This window comes from Felis catus, chromosome D3 (genome assembly GCF_018350175.1).
Source record: "Felis catus isolate Fca126 chromosome D3, F.catus_Fca126_mat1.0, whole genome shotgun sequence".
In the NCBI taxonomy this organism is placed as follows: domain Eukaryota; kingdom Metazoa; phylum Chordata; class Mammalia; order Carnivora; family Felidae; genus Felis; species Felis catus.
The window spans coordinates 28,188,926-28,215,145 of NC_058379.1; the positions used below are offsets into that span (position 1 = coordinate 28,188,926).

A 26,220-nucleotide genomic window follows, 5' to 3' on the forward strand; every position below is an offset into this window, starting at 1 on the left:
CGGGTCCTGCACTTCCGGTGAGCCTCCCAGGGCGTCGGAGCGGAAGCGGCGGCGGCGGCTTCGGCGGCTTCGGCGGCTGTGAGCTGAGAGGGTCGGCGGGCTCCCATCCTAACGTTCTCTGGGTGAAGCGGCATCTGCCAGGCAGAGGTGTCCACCATGGTGAGTGTGGCCTGTCAGGGTCTGGGAGCTGGGGCTGGGGCCTGGAGCCAGGGGCCGAGGCCGGGCCCGGCGGGGCGGACAGAAACGGCCACGGAGATGCCGAGTCACCCCCGCCGGGCGAGTGCCGGACCCTTGACCACGATCGGCCTCAGTTTATCTCCGGTAGTCCTGGGCATGGTTCGAATTTCCTCTCAGTTGGACTTGAACTCCTTCAGGGTGAAAACTCTTCTACGTTTGTGTCCACTCACGGGTCTCATAAGTGCTATACAGGTGACAGGTTTCCATTCCACCAAATTAATTGAAAGGTTGGGCGTGAGCAGCAGAGTCAGCCCCCCTAGGGGGAGAATGCTTGGGAACCATTCCGGTGGGCCGGAACACTCAGCCCTTGAGCCAGTTCCTCAAGCGCAGTACCTCTTGGTCTTGGCTGGGTTGTAATGATGCCTTCGGCTATTTAAGTGATTCAGTGGATAACAACAGTAGTAGCTAATTGTTGCTGGCGCTTTTTCTCTTACACTTCTTTCAACACCCACAGTCCCTTATTACACCTTATCCCATTTAATCCCTACTATGCCCTTGGAGACAAGGACGATTAGTATGATTTTAACCATGAAAAAAACAAGGTTTAAAGAAGTAGGTAGTTTACTGGTAGTCAAAGAAGCGGGTAGTGGAAATTTGAGGCCAAGTCTGTCTGGATGCAATGCTGAGTCTCATTACTGTTGTACAGCATTGCCTCAGTGTCATTTGCTTATTTTAGCAAAAATAATGACTACTAGGTTTTGTCCCAAGTATTTCATTGTTGAATCATGTTTCCATTCTCAAGTTCATCCTCATCCACTTAAAGACCCTGAATACCTGATAGGTCTAGGCAGTATACTAGATATTGGGATTATGAAGGAAAGTAGGACTTGGGGTAGGGAGCAGCAGAGAGGGGCAGAAGGTCAGGTTCATGGGTGGATTGAAGGCAGATCGTTAAGGGTGTTAAATACTTCGTGGGGATTTTCTGACTTAATGAGGAACAAAAGCAAAGAGAAAAAATGCCTTGGATGGGGTGGTGTAGTGAAAGCCTCAGGGAAACCCCACTCCACTGCTCTACCTTCACATTTGCTATGCTTCTGGCCAAGACTTTGTTGAACAGAGTTCTGCTTAAAGGAAGGAGAGACAAAGGTTTGAAAACTACTGTGCTAAAGCCCCAGGGATTGAAGAGCCGTTTGAGATTTTAAGCAGTAACTTGCTGTGTTTGCATTTTAAGAAGACTGCAGATTCATCTTGCTAATTTTGATTTTGGAACTGCTAGTAAACTACCTAATCAGGCTTTGTCTCTACTTGATGTATATTTGGAATCAAGTCAAGAAATATTTGTCTATTGTGAAATATTTTTTAAAACTTGTAAAAACCACATAAATTTACCATCTTAACTGTTTTAAAGCATAGATTCTGTAGTGTTAAGTATATTTGCATTGTCGGGTATTAGATCTCCAGAAGTTTTTCATCTTGCAAAACTAAAACTCTACCTATTAAACAACAATTCCCCCCATTTCCCCTCACTTACCCCCTGGCAACCAACATTTTAATTCTTGTCTCTATGAATTTGATGGCTCTAGAGACCTCCTATAAGTGAAATCATATAACATTTGTCTTTTTGTGACTGGCTTATTTCTCTTGAGCATAAAGTCCTCAAGGTTCATCCACGTTGTAGTATGTGATAAAGTTTTCTCCCTTTTAAAGGCTGAATAATATTCTATTATATGGGTGTACTACATTTTGTTTATCCATTCATCTGTTGATGGACACTTGGGTTGTTTCTATCCCTTAGCTATTATGAATAATGTCGCTATGAGCATGTGAACATCATACAAATATCTTTTCAAGACCCTGCCTTCAATTCTTTTGGGTTTATGCCCTATAGTGCAATTTTATATTTGGTTGGGGGGACGTCATGGCAATTGCAATACTTTGAGAAGACTCCAAATTGCTGTGTAAAATGTTTTCTAAGCCTCACCATAGTCCACAAGTTAAGAGCTGGGATATTAACTTTGGTGGCACAATATCTTGGCTCTACTTATTAGCAGGAGGGACTACCATGGCATAACACCATGAGAGCACATTGGAGGGGCATCAGTCCAAACCCTGGGCAAAGCAAGGAAGGTTCCTGGAACCAGGAAAGGATGGTCATGGAAGCCAGGGGAAAGGGACGGAGTGCAAATGCTGGGTGCCTGCTCTTCCTGTTGTCTGGAATGCCATTCCCTGTTTTTTACCTGGCTCCCTCCTGGCACTCAAGTCTTTGCAGAGTCCCTTCCTGACCACCCATTTAAAATAGCATTCTCAGGAGCTCTTTCCCTTACCCCGTCTTGTCCTTAGAGCATTTATCAGTATCAGACGTGGAAACATTTTCTCTTACTTGATTCCCTTGTCTTGAATGTCAGCTCCTCCAGGGGCAGATGTTGTACCTGTTTTGTTAGTGAGCAAACATCATTAGAGTGTTTTGCTAGTGCTTAGCTCAGAGCCTGGCAGATAGTGGGCACTCAATAGATGTTTTGGTGGAGGCATCTAGGTGGCTCAGTCGGTTCAGCATCTGACTTCGGTTCAGGTCATGCATGATCTCACGGTTTGTGAGTTCGAGCCCACATTGGGTTAGCTCAAGCCCCGCTCCAGGATCTGCACTCTCTCCCTCTCTCTCTCTGCACCTTGGGGGATTCTCTCTCTCTCTCTCTCTCTCTCTCTCTCTCTCTCTCTCTCTCTCTCTCTCTCTCTCTCCCCCTCCCTCCCTCCCTCTCCCTCCCTCTCTCCCTCCCTCTCCCTCCCTCTCTCCCTCCCTCTCTCCCTCTACCCCTTGCTCACTCGGGCACTCAGATAGATAGATTTCTTTAAATTAACAAGAGGGCAAGTGTTTCTGTTGGAGAAACCAGGTGTGGCCGGTATAGGAGATTGTAAGGGCTGTCAGTAGCCAGTCCCTGAGGTGTATGTGAGATCTGGCCTGGATCCTTGGGGAGCAGAGGCATGGGAGACTGAAAGAAGTTAATGACAGGCTTGACGTGGCTAATCATATATTTTAGTAAGATTTAGTAAGAAAGCAGTAGACTCTAGATTGGAGGGATGATACTGGGCATGGCAGAATGTGTAGAAACAGATTTGAGATTCACTGTGCCACCGGGAAGTGCTTCAGGCCGACTGCTCTGGTCCATCAGGATTGCCGTGCATCTTGCCCTTTATACACGTGAAGCAGCATCAACTACCCTGACCTGTTTGGGCTTTTGACGTGAAGAGATGTACCTTTGTTCTGTTCTAACTCCAGTATCTCTTTCCTTCCTTGTAGTTCTCCTTCAACATGTTTGACCACCCGATTCCCCGGGTCTTCCAGAACCGCTTCTCCACGCAGTACCGCTGCTTCTCCGTGTCCATGCTCGCAGGGCCTAATGACAGGTCAGATGTGGAGAAAGGAGGGAAGAGTATGTGCTCGTTTTTATTTTGAATAGTAACCTTTCCTGCCCTCAGCCTACAGTGCTTGCAGTCTTCAGGAGCCCTTGTTTTGCATGTGTAACCAGAAGCTAGTTACAGTGAGAGTCTTGCTTGCCCCAGACTTCCTAAGGGGGGCCTGGGGTGGGAGGGAGAGTTCTAATTATGATTAGATTTATGGCTAATAGCTATCTGGTTCCCGCAATAAATTACAGCAAGTAAAATTCCTTATCAAAGATCATTATGAAATTCTGGCTACTTTACAAGTATCGTGTAGTACATTTTAAAGATATGACAGCAACTAAATTTTGGCTTTGTGCTGCCTTTTTAATTTTTACTTTCTTAATGTTTCTTAAATGTTCTTTCCACAGTAATTATGCCGCCCTCAGCCCTCGATCAACTCAGTAAGTATTTTCTCCATGACCTGGGAACTGAGGTCATTTAAGTATGGACATCAGAAACTTGGGCATATGTTCTTCAGTATGTCCAGACGTAGGCACCCTTCATTGTGTCTGGATGGGAAGTGTCCCTGGAGGTTGCATACTGGGCTGGACTGCTGGGCCCACGGATGCCTGGTGAGGTGATGGCCAATGGCGGCCAGCTGTCCACTTGGGGGCCAGTGAGTACTCAGCTCTAGATTTCTCCCCTATGAAGGAGGCTCTCTACTCTCCTGACACCGACCCCCCCCACCTCCACACACACACACTTTATCCAGATCCCATCAGGACAAGGAAAGTTTGAACACAGTGCTTTTCACCCTGCGGAGGCAGCTGACTCTGTTGGCTGGGTTCACTAGGTTTTTCCCTAAAGGAGGCTGTCAGCTCCCAAGAGAATGCTGTGCATAGGCTTTTCACCTCCTCCCCAAACATGTTTCTTTAGTTCCAGGCCCAAATTTCTAGCCCTGTCTGCCCCACTGCATCGACAGCGCATTATCTTCTGCCCCAGAACCTGCCCCTCTCATCAGGTTCTGTCTCTTATAGCAGGAGCCAGAAAGTCCCAAGGGTTGTGAGAGTGGCCACACTTCCTCTTTCCTCAACCTCTCATCCCCTGAGAACAACCCATAGAGACACCTCATGCCCCTGACTACAGGCACAGTCACTGCTTTTTGAGATTCAGTGGTGTTTCTGGTGTGAATTCCTCCCATCCAAGGGAGGACAGTGGAGGTCACCAAAGCACAGGTCCACACTTGGTATCTGCTACATGTGGGACAGCACTGTAGAGAAGGGGTGCAGCCTGGCCTGGCTATAGACTAGTGACTTGGCCTCTGAACTTCAGTATTCTCATCTTTAAACAGGGACACATGGCACCTGTCCATCAGAGCTGCTATGTGGCAGGAGTGCCTCCTCTAGATGGTGCCCTGTGGCGTGTGTATAAACAGCCCAAGCCCATGTGACGCCAGTCAGAAAACAGGAGGTGGCCTTTAGCCAGCATCGCTTAACCAATGCCAGCAGTGGCAGTGGCCACACACAGTAGAGGCCTTGAATTCTGGCATTTGCTTAGCCAGTGGGTAGATAGAGCACCCTGGAGTTCATAGCCCTCAGGCTGTCATCATAGAGGAGGGAACAAGGCCCCCCCAGAGAGTCTGCCCTTCTATTTGAGCTGACCCAGGAGCTGAGTGCCAGGAGTGACCTTTGGTACAAGTGTCTAAGAAGTGACTTGGATTGGGACAGTAGAGTTTAGATCAGTGTTCAGATCTTTTAAGTCTTGGAAGAAATTTTGTCTAAATGAAATCTTACAGGGAGTCTTAATTTATAAAAGTGTCACTACTCAATTTGGAGGAGGTGAGGGAGTGCAGAGGGCTCAGAGCCTCAAGGCACTTCTCTAAATCAGGAAATGCACTTTGAAAACTACTAGACTGAGGAACATAGGGGTTTCTTCCAACGACAAGAATCTTGGATCCTTGGCTACAGCCTGATCTACTTCATCCTGACTGACCATGGTTCTGCTTCACAACTCCACAGCTGAGAGGTGCCCTGGGGACAGAGGGCCTGGCCTCTGGGCCCTTGGCCATTGTACTCCAGCATCCAAGGCACCCTTGGTGACTGGCGGGGGGTGGGGGGGTACATACACCCACTGCTGCCACTTCTGAAGGCTCTTCTCCCTCATCTGTGGCTTCCTGCCCAAGCTTCTTACTTGATCTGCATCACCAGAATCCTAGGCAGAGTCTGCCATACCTCCTGGTGCTGAATGGAACTTTTGTTGCCATGTTTAAACCGACAGGCCAAAGTGGGCTTTAGCGGTTAAGCCAGATCAACCTGGGCCAGTAGCCTGGGTTGAATCCCAGCATGGTCACTCCTGGGCTGTGTGATCCTGGGCTTCTTGCTGACTGGGCATGTTAGTTCCCCATAGATGAAAAGGGTAATGGTTGTCCCTACCTCACTGTTCTGGGAAGAGTAAGCAAGAGCCTGGCACATGGCAAACAGTGTTGCTTGTCAATGCATCAGTCTGTTGCAGAGCCCTCCGCCAGGTCCCCGACTCTTGGGTTCTCCTGCTTCACATTGCTTGCACCTCCTACACTCCTGAGTCAGCCTGCCAATGGTCCTGTTGCCTGCCTCTGGCCATCCATGGGGCTTCAGTTTGGGACCACTAGAGTGAGGGGACGGACGGACTGTGTGGTGACCTTGCAGAGAGCCACATTGCTGAATGCTTCCACCCTGCATAGTGTCTGGCCCATCCCTTCTCCTCCTGACCACATTCACACCCTGTCCTGGTGCCCCAGCCTCACCCAATTGCCAGCCATTCCCAAACTGGCTGGGTTTCATGCCTTTGTTCAGGCTGCTTCCTCTCTGGCATTCCCTCCCTGGCTGGCCTGCCCATGACTCTCACAGAGCACTGCAACATCTAGGTGTACGTGTTTATTTCTTTTCCACCCTTCTTTTTTTTTTTTTTTAATATATGAAATTTATTGTCAAACTGGTTTCCATACAACACCCAGTGCTCATCCCAAAAGATGCCCTCTTTAATACCCATCACCTAACCTCCCCTCCCTCCCACCCCCATCAACCCTCAGTTTGTTCTCAGTTTTTTCTTTTTTTAATTTTTTTTTTAACATTTTATTTATTTTTGATACAGAGAGAGACAGAGCATGAACAGGGGAGGGGCAAAGAGAGAGGGAGACACAGAATGGGAAGCAGGCTCCAGGCTCTGAGCCATCAGCCCAGAGCCCGACGCAGGGCTCGAAGTCACGGACCGCGAGATCGTGACCTGAGCTGAAGTCGGACGCTTCACTGACTGAGCCACCCAGGCGCCCCTGTTCTCAGTTTTTAAGAGTCTCTTATGCTTTGGCTCTCTCCCACTCTAACCTCTTTTTTTTTTTTTTCCTTCCCCTCCCCCATGGGTTTCTGTTAAGTTTCTCAGGATCCACATAAGAGTGAAGCCATATGGTATCTGTCTTTCTCTGTATGGCTTATTTTACTTAGCATCACACTCTCCAGTTCCATCCACGTTGCTACAAAGGGCCATATTTCATTCTTTCTCATTGCCACGTAGTACTCCATTGTGTATATAAACCACAATTTCTTTATCCATTCATCAGTTGATGGACATTTAGGCTCTTTTCCACCCTTCTAACTAGAAACCCTTGCAGGCATGGATTTTGTCCAGCACATGGGTGGCAATGAAATTATTTATGAATAAATGAGTTAACGTATCACTTTTTAAAATTGGGGTTTCAGAAAACTTCAAGTGTGAGCCGGTACTGTGTACCTGGGTCACCAAACATTCCTGAGCTCTGGGCCAAGTGATATGTCAGGGGAGCATGGGGTCTACTGGGTGGGTAGGCACCCAGGGGCCTAAGCACCTTGTAGGTTTGAGTGCCTGCTCTGGGGAACACCCAGGGAGGCTGATTTTCAGAGGAGCTCATTCAGAGAATAGAACTCCCTCACCGAAGCTCTGCCTCAGCCTCTCTCTCCTCTTCAGGCCGACTCAACATTACCTACCCCATGCTGTTCAAACTGACCAACAAGAACTCAGACCGCATGACGCACTGTGGTGTGCTGGAGTTTGTGGCCGACGAGGGCATCTGCTACCTCCCACACTGGGTGAGTGGGACTGTGCCAGTCTCTGAGAGTCTGAGAGTCTCAGGTTGGGGCTTTGAAGTAGGGAGGCCCCCAGCACGTGGGAGAGCCTCACCCCTGGAACAATTACATGGCTAATAGAGAAGGGTTTTGGAACAAGGTTCTGCATGCTGGGGGGTGACGTTTCTTTGACAGTAGACCGACCAACTGGTAGCCTAGAAACCACAGCCACCTGTTTACCTGCCATTTCCTAGGCAAGGCTTTTGCGAAAATAATGAAGCAGGAGTATTTTTGAAGTGGTCTGTGTACAGAATTTTAGGTTTCTATTTTGATTTATTTTTTTAATGTTCATTTATTTATTTTAAGAGCACAAGCGGAGGAGGAACAGAGAGGGGGAGACAGAGAGACAGAGAGAGAGAATCCCAAGCAGACTCTGCACTGTCAGCACAAAACCCAATGCAAGGCTGGAACTCAAAAACCATGCATGATCTGAGCTGAGATCAAGAGTTGGATGTTTAACTGACTGAGCCACTAGGGCACCCCTGGAATTTTAGGTTTTTATACATTTGCTCCCCAAGTCTAATTTCTCCCCCAGTTTTTTCACATCATCATGTGTGTGTTTAGATATTTGTCTGTAACTGAGTCTTTCCAAAGTGTATCACTTCCTTGCCATAAAAACAAAGTCTCTTTTTTGCACCCAAACTTTCTCTTGAGCCTGGGTCCTTCCTTAATGGTAGGCCCGGCCAGCCTCTTCCCCACGGGAGCCCTGCACTCCCATCACACCTGCTTCCTGGTCCCTCCTGTGTTGTTTCCCAGCCTCTGTCCCAAAGGAGCTCTTACTCACGCCTCAAAGCCCAGACTCAATTTGCTTCCTTGCTCAGTTGCTCTTCCCAACACTTGCCACTTGGTACCTTATTGTCCTGTAGGTCTGCAGGTGCCCCTCCTGGGCTGGACGACTTGTCCCACTCATCGGATAGAGTGATGTGGGTGGCTGAAGTGTTGCACACTGACAACTTCTCAGGGCCACTCTGGATCCTCAGAGCTGCTCTGGGACCCATGTGTAGAGGTAAAAGAGGAGGTGGTAACACTGGGGTACACCGTACCTCCAAAGTTCTCTCTCCAACCCACAGACTTGGTGGCCCCTTGTCCAATCTCCCAGGATGCTTTGGACCAGAAAACTAATTGGATCCTTTTTGCCAAGAAATATCATATTCCCTGGGAAGCTTCTTTAGGTAGCATAGACCTGCCTCTTCCTGGGCTGGCCTTCCAGCTCTTGGCCAGAGCAGATGATTGCCTAGGGGTTTCCAGTTGCTGCTGCAGAGCTGGCCTAAGGATCTTTTGACCCTCAGCGGTACGTGAGCAGGTGCTTTCTGTTAGGTGCTCTGTCCTACCCAGAGCTCCCAGGCCTCTTCAGGACAAGTCAGCCTGGAGCAGATGCTGGTCTTTCTTCTAGCACCTGAGGCCTCATCTGCTGGCCTAGATCGAGATCTCTGCCCAGGACCACTGGGAGTGCATGGAAGCCTGCTGCTTTGTGCCTGTCCTACTATGTGTACTACATTTGTTGGAGCGACCACACCAGCCTGAAGAGTGTCCTTCAATGAGAGTGTGTCAGGACCTCTACAGGCCCACAGGGCCCTGCTCACCCTCTAGCTTCACTCATGACCTCTGCCCTCCTTGGCCCTGGCCTACCTTCCTCTTACCTGTATCTTGTCCTTGGACTGTTAGAGTTACCTCCTAACCGCCTCTGTGAGCCACAGTGCTGGTCCATCAGTGCCGCCTGGGTGAAGCGTTCTTGAAGGGATGTGATGCCTGGGACTGGCTCCAGGGCAGCCCAGTGTGGGATGCGGTCAGGGAGTGGGGTGTTGAATGAGGAGCCGAGGTTAGCTGTGATCTGTTGAACCCAGGGATGGGTGTGTAGAGGCTCACTCATACGGTTCTCACTGCGTTTTTTTTTTTTTTTTTAAGGTTTTTTTTTGTTTTTTGGGGTTTTTTTGGTTTGGTTTTGGTTTTTGGCCTTTTTTTTTTTTTTTTTTTTTTTAAGCTACACCCAACATGGGGCTCAAACTAAACCTCAGGATCGAAAGTTGCATGCCTTACTGACTGAGCCAGCCAGGTGCCCCTGGTTCTCTCTGAGCCTGGGTGGCTCAGTCGGTTGAACGTCTAACTTCGGCTCAGATCATGATCCCGTGGTCTGTGAGTTCAAGCCTGGCATTGGGCTCTGTGCTGACAGCTCAGAGCCTGGAGTCTGTTTCAGATTCTGTGTCTCCCTCTCTCTCTTTGCCCCTCTCTTGCTCATGCTCTGTCTCTCTTGCTCTCAAAAATAAGTAAAACATAAAAAGAAATTGTTTTTTAAATAAATAAAATTAAAAAAAAAAAAGAAAGTTTAAAATAAAAAAAGCAAAAAACCACTCCCAAGACATGCAGGGTTCCTCATTCCTGGCCCACCCTCCTTGTCTCAGACCCTTGAGTGTCAGCCTTTTGGTCTCTTGACTTCCTGCACACCAGGTACTCACAAGCCTTTGTTCGTATCTTTCTGCCTTGTTCCTCACCCAGCACCCACCACACAGGGTGGTTTCATAGAAGTATGAAGTTATCTTGTCAGTTTTATGTGACCCCCTGTAGCAGACACCTCTGGGGACTTGTCACCACCCTGCACCTGCCTCAGCTATATGGCCATTCCATGTGAGGTAAGCCCACCTGGTGCCATCATTATCCTACTCCCGTTGCAGCCGTGTTTGCTCCAAGGCCTTGTAAGTTGTGTGTGAGACAACTCAAAGGTATGGAGGGGTGAGCTTCCCTGGGGAAACACTGTCTCTAGGAGACCTGGAGCTAGTGGCCTTTCCTTCTAGGGGACCATCTTTTCTTAGAGGCTGACAGAGACACATTGCTGGCTGCAGGCACCTAGGTAGTACCCCAAGGCCTCCTTCCTTTCACGCCTTTGACTCACTTGCTGGTTGGCTTTACCTTCTTTCCTAACATCAAATCGCAATTAAATTACATGTCCCCAAGTCCTCATCTCAGGCTCCTCTTCCAGGGACCCAAGGAAGATCCATCAGAATGCCAGACTTTGGCCTGCTGAGTGTGTGGTTAGATGATGCTCATGCTGGCCACTTGATTTCCAGGAGCCTCATGTAGCTTTCTTCTTCTTTTAGATGATGCAGAATTTGCTATTGGAAGAAGGGGGCTTGGTCCAGGTGGAGAGTGTCAACCTTCAAGTAGCCACGTACTCCAAATTCCAGCCTCAGAGCCCTGACTTCCTGGACATCACCAACCCCAAAGCAGTGTATCCTTTTGAGATAAGGGTTCTTCTGGACAAGGGAGGGGTGTGCTGGCAGTCTGTAAAAAGCGAGCTCTTTGTTGAGCATGTGCCTACTTTGGGGACCACACATTTGTTTCTGATTGGAGTTGTGGTTTGAGAATAATGGTGTTTAGCCAGCATGTCCACCCTGGCCTGGAACTGGGCTTGGGCCTGGACAAGCACACGCGGCACTCTCTGGGCCTCTTCTGGACACTCTCCAGACACTTCCTTGAGAGCAAAGTGGAACCCTTCCTCCAGGTAGACTGGGGCACCTGGCACAAAGCTCAGTGTATTTGGTGGAAGGAGGCTGGCTGGTTTGCCTCTAAGGCCCAAACCCTCACGGGCCCCTCGTGCCCCACCTCAACCATGAATGCTACTCAGCCTCACTTTTTACCCAGGGTTAATGCTTTTCACTCCAAATCATTGGGGAGCAGTGACACAGTACATTTTTCTGTAAGCAAGAGAAAAGAAAAGGTTTTAGGTTTTAGTGGTTTTTGATAATGTTCTCTGAATGTGAGCCAGACATGGGTGTTGATAATTTAAGAAACAACTGGTGTGGGCAAGGAGCATGCTGTGTGTGGTCTGTGGTCTAGACCTCTAGATTGGAGGCCCTGGCTTGCTTGTTGAGATCTTGTTATAGGGCAACCACTCCACTATCTGTTTTTAAAAGGCTCGATGAAACACAGTTGAACAATACAGACAGGTAGGTAGTTTAAAAAAAAAACAAAACTGCTTCTACCCGCCCTACTTGCACACTGTCCCCAACCCCAACCCAGGAGCAAGCTGATGTCGGCTACATCCTGGACGTGTGGGCTATGAGTCTCCTGCTGACTATGTCTGGACCAGCGTATTGAGTTCCCTATGACTTGGTCCTGGACATGGTGTGGGCTTGGGGAGCTGTGCTCGCCACACTCATTGTTGGAGGCTTCCCGTTTTACAGGCAGGGTGACATACTGTGACATGTCTGCTCACCTGATGCCTCAGAGCACTGCCTTGGAGGTGCTTGTCTGGTGATCAGTGCCCAGGAGTGTCTGCCTCGATGACCATGCCCCCTTTTGATCTTCTCTGGATTTTCATGTGTGTTGCGGTGCAGACTTCCCAGATTGTTTTCAGAGGCTGTTTCTATCCGCATGGTTAACTTGTTAGTTCATGGAAAAAGAGTGTCAGTTTCGTCAGCGGAGAGGCAGTCTGGTGCTCCTGGGTCTGGCTGACAGGCAGGATAAAGGCACTCTTAGTAAAAGCAGACTCAGCACAGAGCCAAGAAGGTTGGGCATGTAGAGCTGTGATGCAGAAACCAAGTGGGCTGGCTCTGACAGCTGGGCTGGAGCTAAGGGAAGGGTACCCCAACAGCATGGCATTTTATGCAAGGGAGCGAAGACAGTGTATACCGAATGCCCTTTCACAAAGCTGTTCTCATCTTGAAAGGCTATCTGACCAAGAGAAGGGATCCTGGACAGGCTGAGTCTTCTCCCCTCAAGTCAGACTCTTGAGAGCCTTGCCTGGTATGCCATGTCACAGTGCTAGGTTCTGGAGGAGTGTCATATGTTTGCCCATTCTATTTAAAGTAATTCTCTGAATTGACAAGGATGATATGGTTAAAGTATTCCGTGTGATTAGGCATAACTCCCTTGCCTGGGCATTTGGGTTATTCAGTTTTAGAGAAATTATTATTATTTGCAATTATAAAAAGGGTTTACAGGTTACCTTTCCCTCTTTAATTTTTATTTTTTTAGTTTTTATTTTAGAACATACTGCCCTAAAGTTGGGTTACCACCCAAAAGATAGAAGAACAAGTGTCAGAACATCTTTGATTTTTGATGAACTTTTGAGGGGGACTATTTATGATTCATTCAGTCTTTTTTTCTTCCATGCTCCCATAGGATTTTTTTTTTTTTTTTTTTTTTTTTTTTCAACGTTTATTTATTTTTGGGACAGAGACAGAGCATGAACGGGGGAGGGGCAGAGAGAGAAGGAGACACAGAATCGGAAACAGGCTCCAGGCTCTGAGCCATCAGCCCAGAGCCTGACACGGGGCTCGAACTCACGGACCGCGAGATCATGACCTGGCTGAAGTCGGACGCTTAACCGACTGCGCCACCCAGGCGCCCCTCCCATAGGATTTTTAAGATCAACTTGTTGAGTGTAATTTACATACAATAAAACTCCCAGTTTGGTCAGTTGACAAACGTGAACACCCATGTACCCAGAACACTTCCATCTTCCCAAAAAGTCTGCTGTGCCCTTGCCTGCCCCTCCTCACCTGATATCCAGCTCTAGGAACCTCCCTGCTGCTTCCCACCCCTCAGAGAGCTGCCTTTCTTGAGGGAACACTTTGTGGCAGGTTCTTTCCCTCAGCAGTGTTGGTGAAATTCATCCATCTAATGAGTTCACCCTCTCTTATTGCTGAGTAATATCTCACTGTATCAAAGCTGTGTGTTTTAGCACCAGCCCAGTATATGCCTGTCTGGTATACTTTATGACAGTGATCATCTAAACCTTTATAGAACTTGTTTCAGATTTAAGGTACCCATCTTGCCATGTTGCCTTAACAGTGTGTGTCTGCAGATTAGAAAACGCATTAAGAAATTTTGCCTGCCTGACCACAGGGGATGTGATTGCCATCAACTACAATGAGAAGGTGAGTGTCTCAACCGCGGGGCCAATAGGGCCCAGAGCCAAGGTCAGCGTAGGTCACACCTGAAGACTTGCAGTGTCCATTCTGATGTTTGAATGGGGGGTGGGGGGAGGGATCTTTCTTTATTTCTTTCTTTAAAAATATTTTTATTTATTTTTGAGAGAGAGAGATAGCACAAGCGGGGCAGGGGCAGAGAGGGAGGGAGACACAGAATCCAAAGCAGGTTCCAGGCTCTTAGCTGTCAGCACAGATCCTGACCCGGGGCTCAAACCCACGAGTCATGAGATCATGGCCTGAGCTGAAGTCGGTTGCTTAACCGACTGAGCCGTCCATGGGTCCCCATTTTTTTTTAAGTTTGTTTATTTATTTTGAGACAGAGAGCATGTGGAGCATATACACACGAATGGGGGAGAGGTTGAGCGGGAGAGAGAATCCTAAGCAGGCTTCCTGCTGTCAGGCTGTCAGCACAGAATGAATGGGGGTTCTTTTTAGGCAGGGGATGCATGGCTTTTATCAGGATTGCTGCCTACTCTTTGCTTTTTAAAATCCTTATGCGTTCATGTTTAAACCCCTGTAGTAATTCATTCAGCAGCTCTGTTTTGAGGATTGATTGCATTTGCAGGTGAATGAGCTTAACATTATTAATCATAGCCTGTATCCCATGGGCCAAGGGTACTGATTGTGCCTCCATTAGAACCTCTCCACTGCACCTATGATCTGAGCTAATCCCTTTGCTGGTCTGTGGGAACACAGAAACAAAGTAGCCTGGGTCCTTGTCCTTGTGATTCCCTCCCTTGGACGGGCCCTCAAGGAGCTGGCCCTGCAGGGTGCTCCAAGTGCTGTGGGGCACAGGGGAAGCAGAACCTGGCTTCGCCTGGGGACATTGTCACCTGACACCCAAGCAGAGACAAGAAAAGCAGATATAGACCCTTAAGGAAATCAGTATTGGCATTTTCAGATGCAAACATAAAGTACTTATGTGTAAAATGTTCAAAGATATTTTTAAAAACAGAATCATAAAATTTAGCAATCAATAAAAGACTACCAAAAATAACCAGGAGGGTTTGAAAAACAGTCAAAGAGTTAAATAACAGCTGACAAAGAATTAATGAAATGAAAGCTAAATCTGGAGAAATTCCTTAGAATTCTACACGGAGGGGCACCTGGGAGGCTCAGTCGTCCGATTCTTGGTTTCGGCTCAGGTCATGATCTCATGGTTTGTGAGTTCGAGCCCCACATCAGGCTCCATACTGATAGTGTGGAACCTGCTTGGGGTTGTCTGTCTCTACCTCTCCCCTGCTCACTCTCTCTGTCTCTCTCTGTCTCTCTCTCTCAAAAATAAATAAGATTAAAAAAAATTTCTACACAAGAGATCAAGGCAATGAGCATAGGGGAGACTGAATTATTGGGTACACTGAGAGAGTCACACACACTGTGAAAATCCCAGCAGGAGAGAATGATGGAGCCACAATATTGTGAAGAGATAATAAATGAAATTGTTTTAGAACTGGCTTTCAGCCCACAGTAACAGGGAGTATAGTATATATCAAACAGGGTGAGTTGCATATACCAAATAAGCAGAGAGAAGGTACTTAGAAAAGAACGGTAAATAGTAAGCCTTTGAACAGCAACTGTTACAGCCAAAAATAGCAGAATACAGTTTGTCCTTGAAGAATATGGGGTTAGGGTCACCAAACCCACAAATAACTTTTCAGTCCCCAAAATTTAACTACTAATAGCCTACTGTTGGCTGAAAGCCTTACCAAAAACATAAACAGTCGATTAACACATATAGGTTATGTTATATGTATCGTGGAGCTGGACAAAAGAAAATGTTGTTAAAAGAGTCACAAGGAGGGGTGCCTGGGTTGCTCACTTGGTTGAGCATCTGACTTTGGCTCAGGTCATGATCTCATGGTTCATGAGTTCCAGCCCCTAATCAGGCTCTGTGTTGACAGCTTGGAGCCTGGAACCTACTTCAGATTCTGTGTGTCTCTCCCTCTGCCCCTCCCACGCTCACACTCTGTGTGTGTCTCTCCCCAAAATAATAAATAAACATGAAAAAAATTTAAAAAAAGAAGTCACAAGGAAGAGAATATACATTTAAGGTATTGTGCTGTAAAACTGCATGTAAGTGGACCAGCGGCAGTTCAAACCCATGTTGTTCAAGGAGCAACTGTATCTTCAGAGGCTGACAGAAAGTAACTGTCACCAAAATCTTTAAAGAATGCAGGCAAAATCAAAATATTTTCAGATAAACCAAATCCCAGAGAGTTTATTTACTAATGGAACTTCAAAAGCATGTGCTTCAGGAATAAGCATTCTCCTAGAAGGAAAGACCAGCATGCCAGAAGGAATGGTGAACAAATAAACTAGCAAATATGAAGTAAATCTTGGTAAATGTCGCCACATAAAGCAGTAATAACGTTTGAGAGCCTCGAGCAAGAACATCTAAAATATTAGAAAAGAATAAGCCTGAAGAGTTGTTCAGAGTGAAAGTGTCTGCAACCCAAGAAAAAGTTCAATCAGTAAAACTAACTGGGAACTCCCCATACATGTTGAACGTTTAAGAATAACACAAAACACTAGAAATTGTCATGGAAGTATAGGAAGTATACCTCACGCAATATATTCTGGCATTTCTATGGTGCTCCTTCTAAGATTTTTCTTTCCCAGCTCTGGTTGCAACATAGTTGGTATTATGGTCCACTAATTCCTTGTGACCTGCAGTTTGACAGCAGTACTGTAGCAAAATGAGAACATGTTCCTCCGGAGACAGGGGTGCATGTACAGATTTCATAGCAGTTTTGGTAGTAGTGTGGTGCTGGCAAACCCATTGGAGTCAGCCCAGATTTTGACTGGAGAAATTGCGTTACATCCGTACAGTAGCATGCATTCATTTCTGTTCATCTTTTTTTTTTCCTCCTAATTTTTTTAACGTTTTTTTTTTTTTAATTTTTTTTTTAACGTTTATTCATTTTTTTGAGACAGAGAGAGACAGAGCATGAACGGGGGAGGGTCAGAGAGAGGGAGACACAGAATCCGAAACAGGCTCCAAGCTCCGAGCTGTCAGCACAGAGCCCGACGCGGGGCTTGAACCCATGGACCGTGAGATCATGACCTGAGCCGAAGTCGGCCGCTCAACCGACTGAGCCACCCAGGCGCCCCAACGTTTATTTTTGAGAGAGACAGTTTGAGTGGGAGAGGGGCAGAGAGAGAGGGAGATGCAGAATCTGAAGCAGGCTCCAGGCTCTGAGCTAGCAGCACAGAGCCTGATGTGGGGCTTGAACTCATGAACCATTGAGATGATGATCTGAGCCCGAGTTGGCCACTTAACTGACTGAGCCACTGAAGCGCCCCTGTTCATTTTCTATTAAATAATGAGGAAACTTTTAAAAACAGACTGGGCACACGAAGCCTTCTCACTTTACTTTGGGGACCCTCCCCAAAAGCCTAATGTTGAGGCTTTTGTTTAATGGTGGGACTCTCCAGACTGTTCTTTGTAAAAGCAGGACATACTCAGGTAAACAGAAAACCAGAAACGATGCATGAAAAAGCAGATTCTGCCACTTTTTGTTCTTACCCTTCTGAGTGTTTATTTGTTTGTTTTTTGTTCATGTTTATTTATTATTGAGAGCCAGAGAGAGACAGAGCATGAGCAGGGGAGGGGCAGAGAGGGGGAGACACAGAATCTGAAGCAGGCTCCAGGCTCTGAGCTGTCAGCACAAAGCCCAACACAAGGCTTGAACCCACAAACTGCGAAATCATGACCTGTACCGAAGTCAGACGCCCAACTGACTGAGCCACCCAGGCACCCCGCTTCTGGATGTTTTGATACACATTTTTGACACACTTGAGATCATCTTGGACATACAGCAATATGACTTTAACTTCTCCCATTGACTGCATGGTATTCCGCTGGCGACTATAATTTCTATATATGTGAACAAATATTATTCATTTAGCCAATTTATTGGTAGGTATTTTGAGAATGCACTATTATTAGCAATGTTGGAGTGAGCATTCTCAGAATTTTCTCTTTGGGTATTTAGCTAATTATTTGCTTAGAATAAATTCCTAGAAGTGAACTTCCTGGGATAAAGGTTGTGTCTTTTGCAATTTGATGCATAACTACCTTATCTGATTTGAACCACTTATGGGCATCAAAGCAGCCTTCCCCCACAAAGGCAGCCAGCAAGAGGTGCATCTGGGGGAGGGGGTCATGGAGGTGAATGATGTGTATGCGAGCCTAGTAGGGAGCCACAGTAACATGAATGACGACAGCCCCCAATGCTGCCATGAACTGTGAAACTGATTTTTGTTTTTTTCCTACAGATTTATGAACTGCGGGTGATGGAGACCAAGCCTGACAAAGCCGTGTCCATCATTGAGTGTGACATGAACGTAAGTACCTTTGCTGCTTACAAGTGCGCTTGGGGTGAAGGAAGATGGGCAGTTGATGGCCCCTGCAGGCCAGTTCCCCTCGAGGGTGTCATGTAGCCCCTGGGACTGTTTGGGTGAAAGAGGAGGAAGATGATATCAGAACATTATAAGGAGGCTGCTGACCTTATGATCCTTCTTAGACCAAGAGAACTGGCAGAGTTGTAGCCAGTTCTGAGGTGGCTGCACCCACCAGCATCTTAGACATGCTAAAGAAGGAATATTCTTTTTTTTTTTTTTAAATGTTTATTTTTGAGAGAGTGTGAGCAGGGGAGGGGCAGAGAGAGAAGGAGACAGAAGATCCGAAGTGGGCTCTGTACTAATGGCAGAGAACCCAATGCGCAGCTTGAATTCATGAACTGTGAGATCATGACCTGAGCCCAAGTCGGATGCTTAACCGCACTGAGCCACCCAAGTGCCCCTAAAGAGTGAATATTCTTAAAAGCTGAGGAAACTTGGGGCACCTGAGTGGCTCAGTCAGTTAAACATCTGACTCTTGATTTCAGCTCAGGTCGTGATCTCACAGCTTCATGGGTTCGGGCCCCACGTCAGGCTCTGCACTGTCGGCAGTGTGGAGCCTGCTTGGGATTCTCTCTGCCCCTGCCCCACTTGCACTGTCTTTGTCTCTCTCAAAATAAATAAATACACTTAAAAAATAAAAAGCTAAAAAAACTTAGCTCCTGTGTAGGAAGCAACTACTGGTACACACAACAGCCTAGTAGATCTCCAGGGAATGCTGCCGAGCAAGAGGGGCCAATCCCAAAAGGTTATATTCTGACATATGTTATATGTCCCATGTGTATTACATTCTTGAAACTGTTAAGACTTTAGACTTGGAATACAGAGTAATGGTTGCCAGGAGTTAGGAGAGAAAGCCAGGAGAGAGGTGGGTGTGGTTGTAACAGGACAACTCAAGGGGTCCCTGTGATGTTGGAACAGTCCAGTATCTCAGCTGTGGGGATGGAGACATTGCCCTACACTTGTGATAAAATTGTGAGGCCTTAACATGCACACACCAGTGAGTCAGTATAAAACTGGAAAATCTAAACAGGAAGGTGGGATCATGTCACTGTTGCTATCCTGGTGGTGATACTATATGCAATTTTTCTAAAACACTACCATTGGGAAAACTGGGCAAAGCATACAGGGCAACTTTCTGTAGCATTTTTTACAGCCACATGTGAACCTACAGTTGCCTCCATTAAACTAGAAAAGCTAAGGAAGCCTAAGTGTCTCCACATCTCAAAACTACTTTTCTGACACCACAGGTAGACTTCGATGCCCCACTGGGTTACAAGGAGCCTGAAAGACAAGTCCAGCATGAGGAGTCTGCTGTAAGTTGTTTCACCAACATCCCTCCCCAGCTCCAGCACTGTTTGCCCTCTTTGGTAATGGGACTTTTGTGGGAGGGCGTCCTGGGTTTGTCCTGACAGCTGATTCTCGTTTGGCCTCTGCCGGTGCTGACATGGCCACGTGCCCTGCTCCCGTGGAACAGTGTGTCCCAGCTGTTGGGGTGCAGGGTTGGCAGTAGCAATGAGAGGCCCAAGAGAAAAGCTGGGGTATCCCTACTGAGAGGCTTATCGCGTGATTTCTGTCCCTCTCAGGAAGGCGAAGCTGACCACAGCGGCTATGCTGGAGAGCTGGGCTTCCGTGTGAGTACCAGGCCACACATTTAACTTTCTGTATGCCCACTGTGCCATCTGGGGACCTCCGTAGGGACTGGGGCTCTGGGCATCCGTGTACACACATATCTGGCATTTTCTCGGTTACGTGGCACTTTACATCCATTTTCTCCTGGAATCCTCCTGACAGTTCTACAAGGCTTTTCCAATTTTTCTTCTTCTTTTTGAAGATTTCTAACTTACCAAAAAGTTAAAATAGGACACACGTATTCTTCTCTTAGATTGGCCAGACATGACAACATTTGCTCTATCCCTAATAACATGGCCTCTGTGAAAGGAAGTTGCAGTGTGACCTCCCAGTGCTGCCGCCAGCCAGCCTCCCTGGGAAGAGGTAGAGATGGCTGGTGTGCTGGCACTAGGGTGCTGGGAGGCAGCAGAGGAGATGGACTAGAAAGTAGAGCTGTGGGGCATTGCAACAGAGGCCTTAGCCCACCCCACCCCTGGGGCCCTGAGCTGGGTGGCCCTGCAGAAGCTAGGGCCAGACCTTTCGACCTGTCATTAGCTATTGGCTGCCCCCATAGGGTGGCTGTGTTTGGGCCAGGAGGCTCCTTTCATCTCACTGTAATCCTCTGAGGAGCTGGGCGGAGAGTTCTCGGCTGTCCATACTCCAGCAGCTGGGGAGTGAGGGCTTCAGTTCTTAAGTAGTCTGGACAGCCCACCTCCAACACACATCCCTGCAGCGATCTCTGGGCAAAGGGCATGTGTATGCTCACTAGCTCTTGCGCACTTTCTTGCTCACCTGTCTAGGCCTTTTCCGGCTCTGGAAATAGACTGGATGGGAAGAAGAAAGGTGTAGAGCCCAGTCCCTCCCCAATCAAGCCTGGAGACATTAAAAGGTGGGTCTGTCCTGACTCTGCTCCCGCCTGATGCTTTGTCATCCTACAGGGAGGCTCTGTGCCAGATTCCTGGGGTGGGGCCACCTCACTGGAGCTCTAGAGACCAAGCCTGGACCAAGGAGGCTGGCAGTATTAATGGATGACCCCTGCCTGTTCTCCTCAGTGGGCTGGAGCACCACCAGAGCCACTGTTTCTGGAGGGGTGGGGAGGGGGACAGTGGGTATTGGTGCCCTTCCTCAACTGCCAAGCCTCTCCCACAGCCTCCATTGGTGCTTCCAGTTCTGCCTCCACCTGTTCCCAAGTAGTACCTGATCAGCTTGCTTTCCTGTTTCAGGTCATTCCTCTACCTGTTTAGTAATCTCCCTGTTTTCCTATTTTGTGACTTCAAATAATTCAAGTCACATTATGTCAACTTCCCTCAAACAGGAGGCAGGAACTGCCTTACTTAATGTGTTTCTGTTTAGGGTCCCAGAGACTCTTAGAGCAGTTTCCCTGCTCTGGTGGCCTTCATGGAGGTAGCAGGGATATGTCGTCACCTGTCTACTCTGTGTGTTAGAGCAGAAGGAGAATGCTGGCAGTGTTTTTACCCAGTCTCTTAAGAGAGCTTAAAGAATTCAGTGTGAATGTAGCCCTTGCAGGCTCTATGAGGCTAGAGGACAGAGATGATGAGGCCCCCAAGCCTCCAGGTGACCCCTCCCTGCAGGCCAGGCCCCAGGTCTACAGGCCTCTTCCCCAGTTGCCTTCAGGTTACTTCAGGAAGGATGCTGGGGAGCACCAGAGGGCTGGCCCAAGGCCAGAGTGGGTACAGCAGTGTACCCCAGAATGAGAGTTGTTGGGAGGACACTTGTATCTTCTGCCTGCCTTCCTCTTGATTGTCAAGAATGAATTTTAGGGGTGCCTAGGTGGCTCGGTCAGTTGAGTGTCCGGCTCTTGATTTTGGCTCAGGTCATGATCTCATGGGTTGTGAGATCGAGCCCTATGCCGGGCTCTGTGCTGACAATGCAGGGCCTGCTTAGGATTGTCTCTCTCCCTCTCTCTCTACCCTTCCCCTGCTTATGTGCATGCTCGTTCTCTCTCTCTCTCTCTCTCTCTCTCTCTCTCAAAATAAATAAATAAACTTTAAAAAAAACAAGGTATTTTAATGCGGGGTATCTGGGTGGCTCAGTCGGGTAATTGTATGAGTCTTGGTTTGGGCTCAGGTCATGATCTCATGGTTTGTTAGTTTGAGTCCCATGTTAGATTCTGTATGGACAGTATGGAGCTTGCTTGGGATTCTCTCTCCCTCTCTGCCCTTGCCCCGCTTGTGTGTGTGTGCTCTCTTTCTTCCACACCCCCCTCTCAAAAAATAAACATTAAAAAAAAAATGAATTTTAATGCTTTTTTCTCTTGAAACTAACACTTCTCCTCCTTGCTCTCCTTCACAGGGGAATTCCCAATTATGAATTTAAACTTGGTAAGATCACTTTCATCAGAAATTCACGTCCACTGGTCAAAAAGGTTGAAGAGGTGAGTTTATTTTACTGGTAATGAGAAGTTTTATTTGTTAATGATGACTGGAGAGTTCTTTCCATTCTGAATAAGGATGTTTCTGTCATATTTTTCCCCATGCCTAGGGCCCTCCTCTCCCTGGCAGCCTGATTGTCCCGTTGAGACTATGCGGGGAGTGTGTAGGCCACAGCTCTGGTGTCACCTGGCAGTGGTGATCGACACAATACCAGCTCACAGAGCCTTGACCAAGTGCCATAGTTAACTATTTAATCCCCAGCCCCGTCCCTTGAGGTGGCTGCCGTGATTGTCTGCATTTTTACACATGTGAGCCTGAAGATGTGTGGAGGTGAGGGCACCCAGGGTTCAGGGGCAATTCGTGTTATTTCTAGAACACCAGCACTTCAGACCCACCACTCTCCTGGTTCCTTTTCCCTTAGGCTCAGTGTCTTGGGGATCTAGAGTAGGCTAGAGGGCAGATGTTCTGTGAGCCCACTCAGGATCCTGGCTGCAGGGCCATCACCAGCCCCTTGGCCACTGAACTCTTCCCCTCTTCCTGTGGGGTGCTTGGGGATAGAGACCACTACACCGTTTACGTATTTCCTACCCCTTTGCATCCCGCCCTGGTCTTAATGTTCCTTGAATTAACACGGTGTTGGGAAACTTCCAGGCTTAGAGGAACCAGTGTGGTTCCCCAATGAGACCTTACCCTCTGACTCCTCCTTGAGTGCCTTTCCAAGCCTTTGCCAGCTACATGCTGGGGCTTGCTGCCTCCAGCTTGGAGGCCTCAGCAGGGCCGTCCTCCAGGCTGACTTGTGACCTGACTGCTGGAGATACAGGAAAGGGAGGGCGAGGCACAGCTGGAGCTGTTTAATCCATAAGTACTGGAGAAGAAATGTGTGGCTGATGATGGGATTGAAGGCACATGCTTAGCGCTACCCCATCCTGAACCCTCAGGAAAGCTGTGGCACAAGGTAATAAGGTAATAAAGACATTGGCAAGAAGAGGAGGCAGCTGCCACAAAACTTTGAAAGCCCCAGAACAGAAGGGGTAACTGACTTCGCAGGCCATGGAAGCCACATTCTGAGCTGGCTGTGGGGAAAGCCAAGAGGCAGATTGGTGTAGAGAGTAGAGCTCTGAAAGGCACCTCTGGAAATGGGGGACAAAGATGGAATGTGTGTCACAAAGAACCGAACCACAGCACTTCCTCTCCCCAACCCCCTGCCACTATCCCCTTAACCTGCTGGGGATGTACCTGCCTGACCCCAGGAGAAAGCTGGAGGCTCGTCTTCTGGAAGAGGCATCACAACAGGTCCCGAGGCTGGGGCCATCAGTACAGTGGATAGAACTGAACTAAAAGAGCAAATGAGTAACAGTTTGCATCCTGAATGTTGTCACCCTTGATATCCTTCCCTTGCTTGGCTCACACACTGGCTGCCAGACTTGCTTATTGCAGTTGGAGGAGCTTTCTCTGGACAGTCTGATGAACCCTGAGGAATGTGCCAGCCAGCTCACCCCAGAGTGAAGACTGTAGTCAGGAAGTTTCTGCTGCTAACCTCTAAATCAGAAGAGTTCTGAAAAGAGATTAGAGAAACTAAAGGGGCAGGAACCATCAGGGAAGTAATGTCCCCAGACTAAAGGGCACAGAGTTTACAGATTGGAGGGCCCCCTGAGCATCCAACACTGTGAATGAAAATAGCCCCCTATTGAGGCAAAGAAGAGAACCTAAAGCTTTCAGAAGGCAGAAAGTGGCTGTACCACAGATTAAGAATGGCATCATTTTAGCAGGACACAGGAAGCTAGGAGATCTTGGAGCAGTGTCTTCAAAATTCTGAGAGGGAACTTTTCTAAAAAGTTCTGTACCCAACTCTTACAGGCTGAACTATATTCCCCCAAGTCCTGTGTTGAAGCTCTAACACCCAGCACCTCAGAATATGACTGTATTTGGAGATAAAGGCTTTTACGGGAGGTGATTAAGTTAAAATGAGGCCATTAGGGTGGCCCCCCAACCCAGTCTGACTGGTGCCCTTGTAAGAAGAGGAAAGTTAGCTGTACAGAGGGAAGACCATGCGTGTGAGGACATTGCAAAAAGACAGACATCTGTAAGCTAAGGAGCGAGGCCTCAGAAGAAACCGAACCTGTCAACACTTTGATCTTGGACTTCCAGTCTCCAGAACCATGAGAAAATATCTATTGTTTAAGCCACCCAGGCTGTGATATTTTGTTATGGCAGCCCCAGCAATCTAACACCAACCAAACCTATCAGGGAAACGTGAGAGTAGAAAAGGCTAATTTCAGATATGTAGGATCTCACAAAAAGGTATTCCTCAAACACCCTTTCTCAGGAAGCATCTGGAGGATGTACCCTACTAAAATGAAGGAATAAAGTAGAAATAAGAAAGCCTTAGGTCCAGGAAATAGGGAGCCCTGAAGCCATTCGTAGCACCAAGAGGATGGCCAGTCCAGGTAGGGCAGCTTAAAGGCCCCATGAGATGCACCTGCAAATAGACAAAAACAGCGGGATGCCTGCTGTGATTGAATATATGCAGAAGAGAGAAGCCAGACACAGGGACAGCAGGACAAGACAGAAGGCTCTGCAGAAAAGGAAGGCTGATTGGTTTAGCTATGACTCAACTTGACATGGTTGCCACCACACCAGTACACTCCTGCATGGAGGTCAGGAGGGGCAAGTGCAGGCAGGGGCACGTACTATGGAGTGTGAAATCCTCTTGCACAGATAACGCCTCCAAGTGACTAGCAAATACAAGCTGATGAAAAGATACCTGCTGTTTTCAGGAGTTCAGAAAAAAACAAGCCCTCTTTCTTTTGGTGGGAAAATAGCTTGATTGAATGTTTCTGAGGGCTGGTTAGTGACCATAATATTAAAAGCCTTAAAAATAACACACAGTCCTTTTATGGAAGAATAATACTTCTAAAAAAAAAAAAATCAGAGTTGCGTACAAACACAGTAAGCTGCTCACCACAACTGTTTACAATACCGCAAACCTGGTAGTAACATCCAGTGGTGGAAGACTGCCTCTCCCACATGATGGAATTTTCTGTAGCCTATACGAGAAAAGAAATTCATTGACTTCAGATTCGGGAAGTATAATAGGTCATATATAGTCATATATAATAAAGTGGCTGGAAATATTTTTGGGTGGTGAAATTACAGATGATTCTTCTTTTGGGGTGTATTTTATATTTTTTACATTTTTCCATTTTGAAAATGTGATTCTTCTGCAAAAGGATGTACATTCAACCTGAGAATAAAGGCTGTGGTAGAGGCATAGCTGTGATTCTGTGCTTTTGTTTCGCAATTCAGTAGACTATGATTTATGTTTCCACTTCAAAGACATTTCTTCTTATGTATAATGTGGAAGTGAGGAAAATGGGTGGCTGGCACATGAGTCAACAGAATAAAGCATTTATTCTAAGCCTCCAAGGAGTTTCTGAAAATAGTATTTTATCTTCACACTTAGGATGAAGCTGGAGGCAGATTCGTCGCTTTCTCTGGAGAAGGACAGTCGTTGCGTAAAAAGGGAAGAAAGCCATAAGTTGGGACTGTTGGCTGATTGGAAAATAAAATAATCAATTGCAACATAATGGCTTTTAGTTACTGGCTCTGATGGGATTAGACTGTTGCAGAGGATGCTGTCACTTTGTGTTTTGTTTAGAGTTACCTAAGAATTACTGAGTCTGACCTGGAAGTGGAACAATCAGACTTGGTGGTTGATTTTGGGAAGGAGAAAGCTCACTCTGAGATCCCATAGGCAAGCCTCCTCCTTGCCCCTTCTTGTTTTCAGCCCTTGGGGGTGCTCCCACTGCCTTAGCCAAAGCAGAGTTCCCCAATTCCTGATAAAAACCAGTGGAGGGGATTGGGTTGCTCTAACTTGAGGTGTTGTTTCTCTTTTTTCACTTAATCCTCTCTTTTCCCAGGTTGATAGCTTAGAACATTGCCTTTGGCCTAGAAAAAATGGCTAGATATGTGCTCTATAAATAGTGGTTATCCCATTACTCTGGCTGCAATTTAAGTATATCAGGAAGGGTGTTTCTATTTTTATTTTACATATTGATTTTTTTTTTTTCAAAAGAACCATCAGAAGGTGGATTCCTGATCTGAATACATTTCCACTTGTATTTTGATTTCATATGGAAATATGAGTGAATAAACCTAAATGAATCTGTTCTACAGTAAAACAACTTCATGATGAAG

General features: G+C 47.2%; 1 protein-coding gene across 2 annotated transcripts; it reads left to right on the forward strand.

Moving 5' to 3' along the window:
- UFD1 (ubiquitin recognition factor in ER associated degradation 1) lies at window positions 1–25,610 on the forward strand. 2 transcript variants are annotated; one of them, XM_019814905.3, is made up of 12 exons: window positions 1–159; window positions 3,473–3,605; window positions 3,984–4,016; window positions 7,531–7,652; window positions 10,781–10,911; window positions 13,492–13,564; window positions 17,897–17,965; window positions 19,270–19,335; window positions 19,606–19,653; window positions 20,431–20,519; window positions 21,944–22,025; window positions 25,487–25,610. In XM_019814905.3, the coding sequence occupies exons 1-12, from the start codon at window positions 157–159 to the stop codon at window positions 25,559–25,561; spliced, it is 924 nt and encodes a 307-aa protein (XP_019670464.1). In that variant the 5' UTR covers window positions 1–156; the 3' UTR covers window positions 25,562–25,610. The 2 variants fall into 2 exon arrangements, with proteins under 2 accessions (XP_019670464.1, XP_044897782.1); XM_045041847.1 differs by lacking the exon at window positions 25,487–25,610 and adding an exon at window positions 22,133–25,294.
- Window positions 25,611–26,220: the final 610 nt, after the last annotated feature.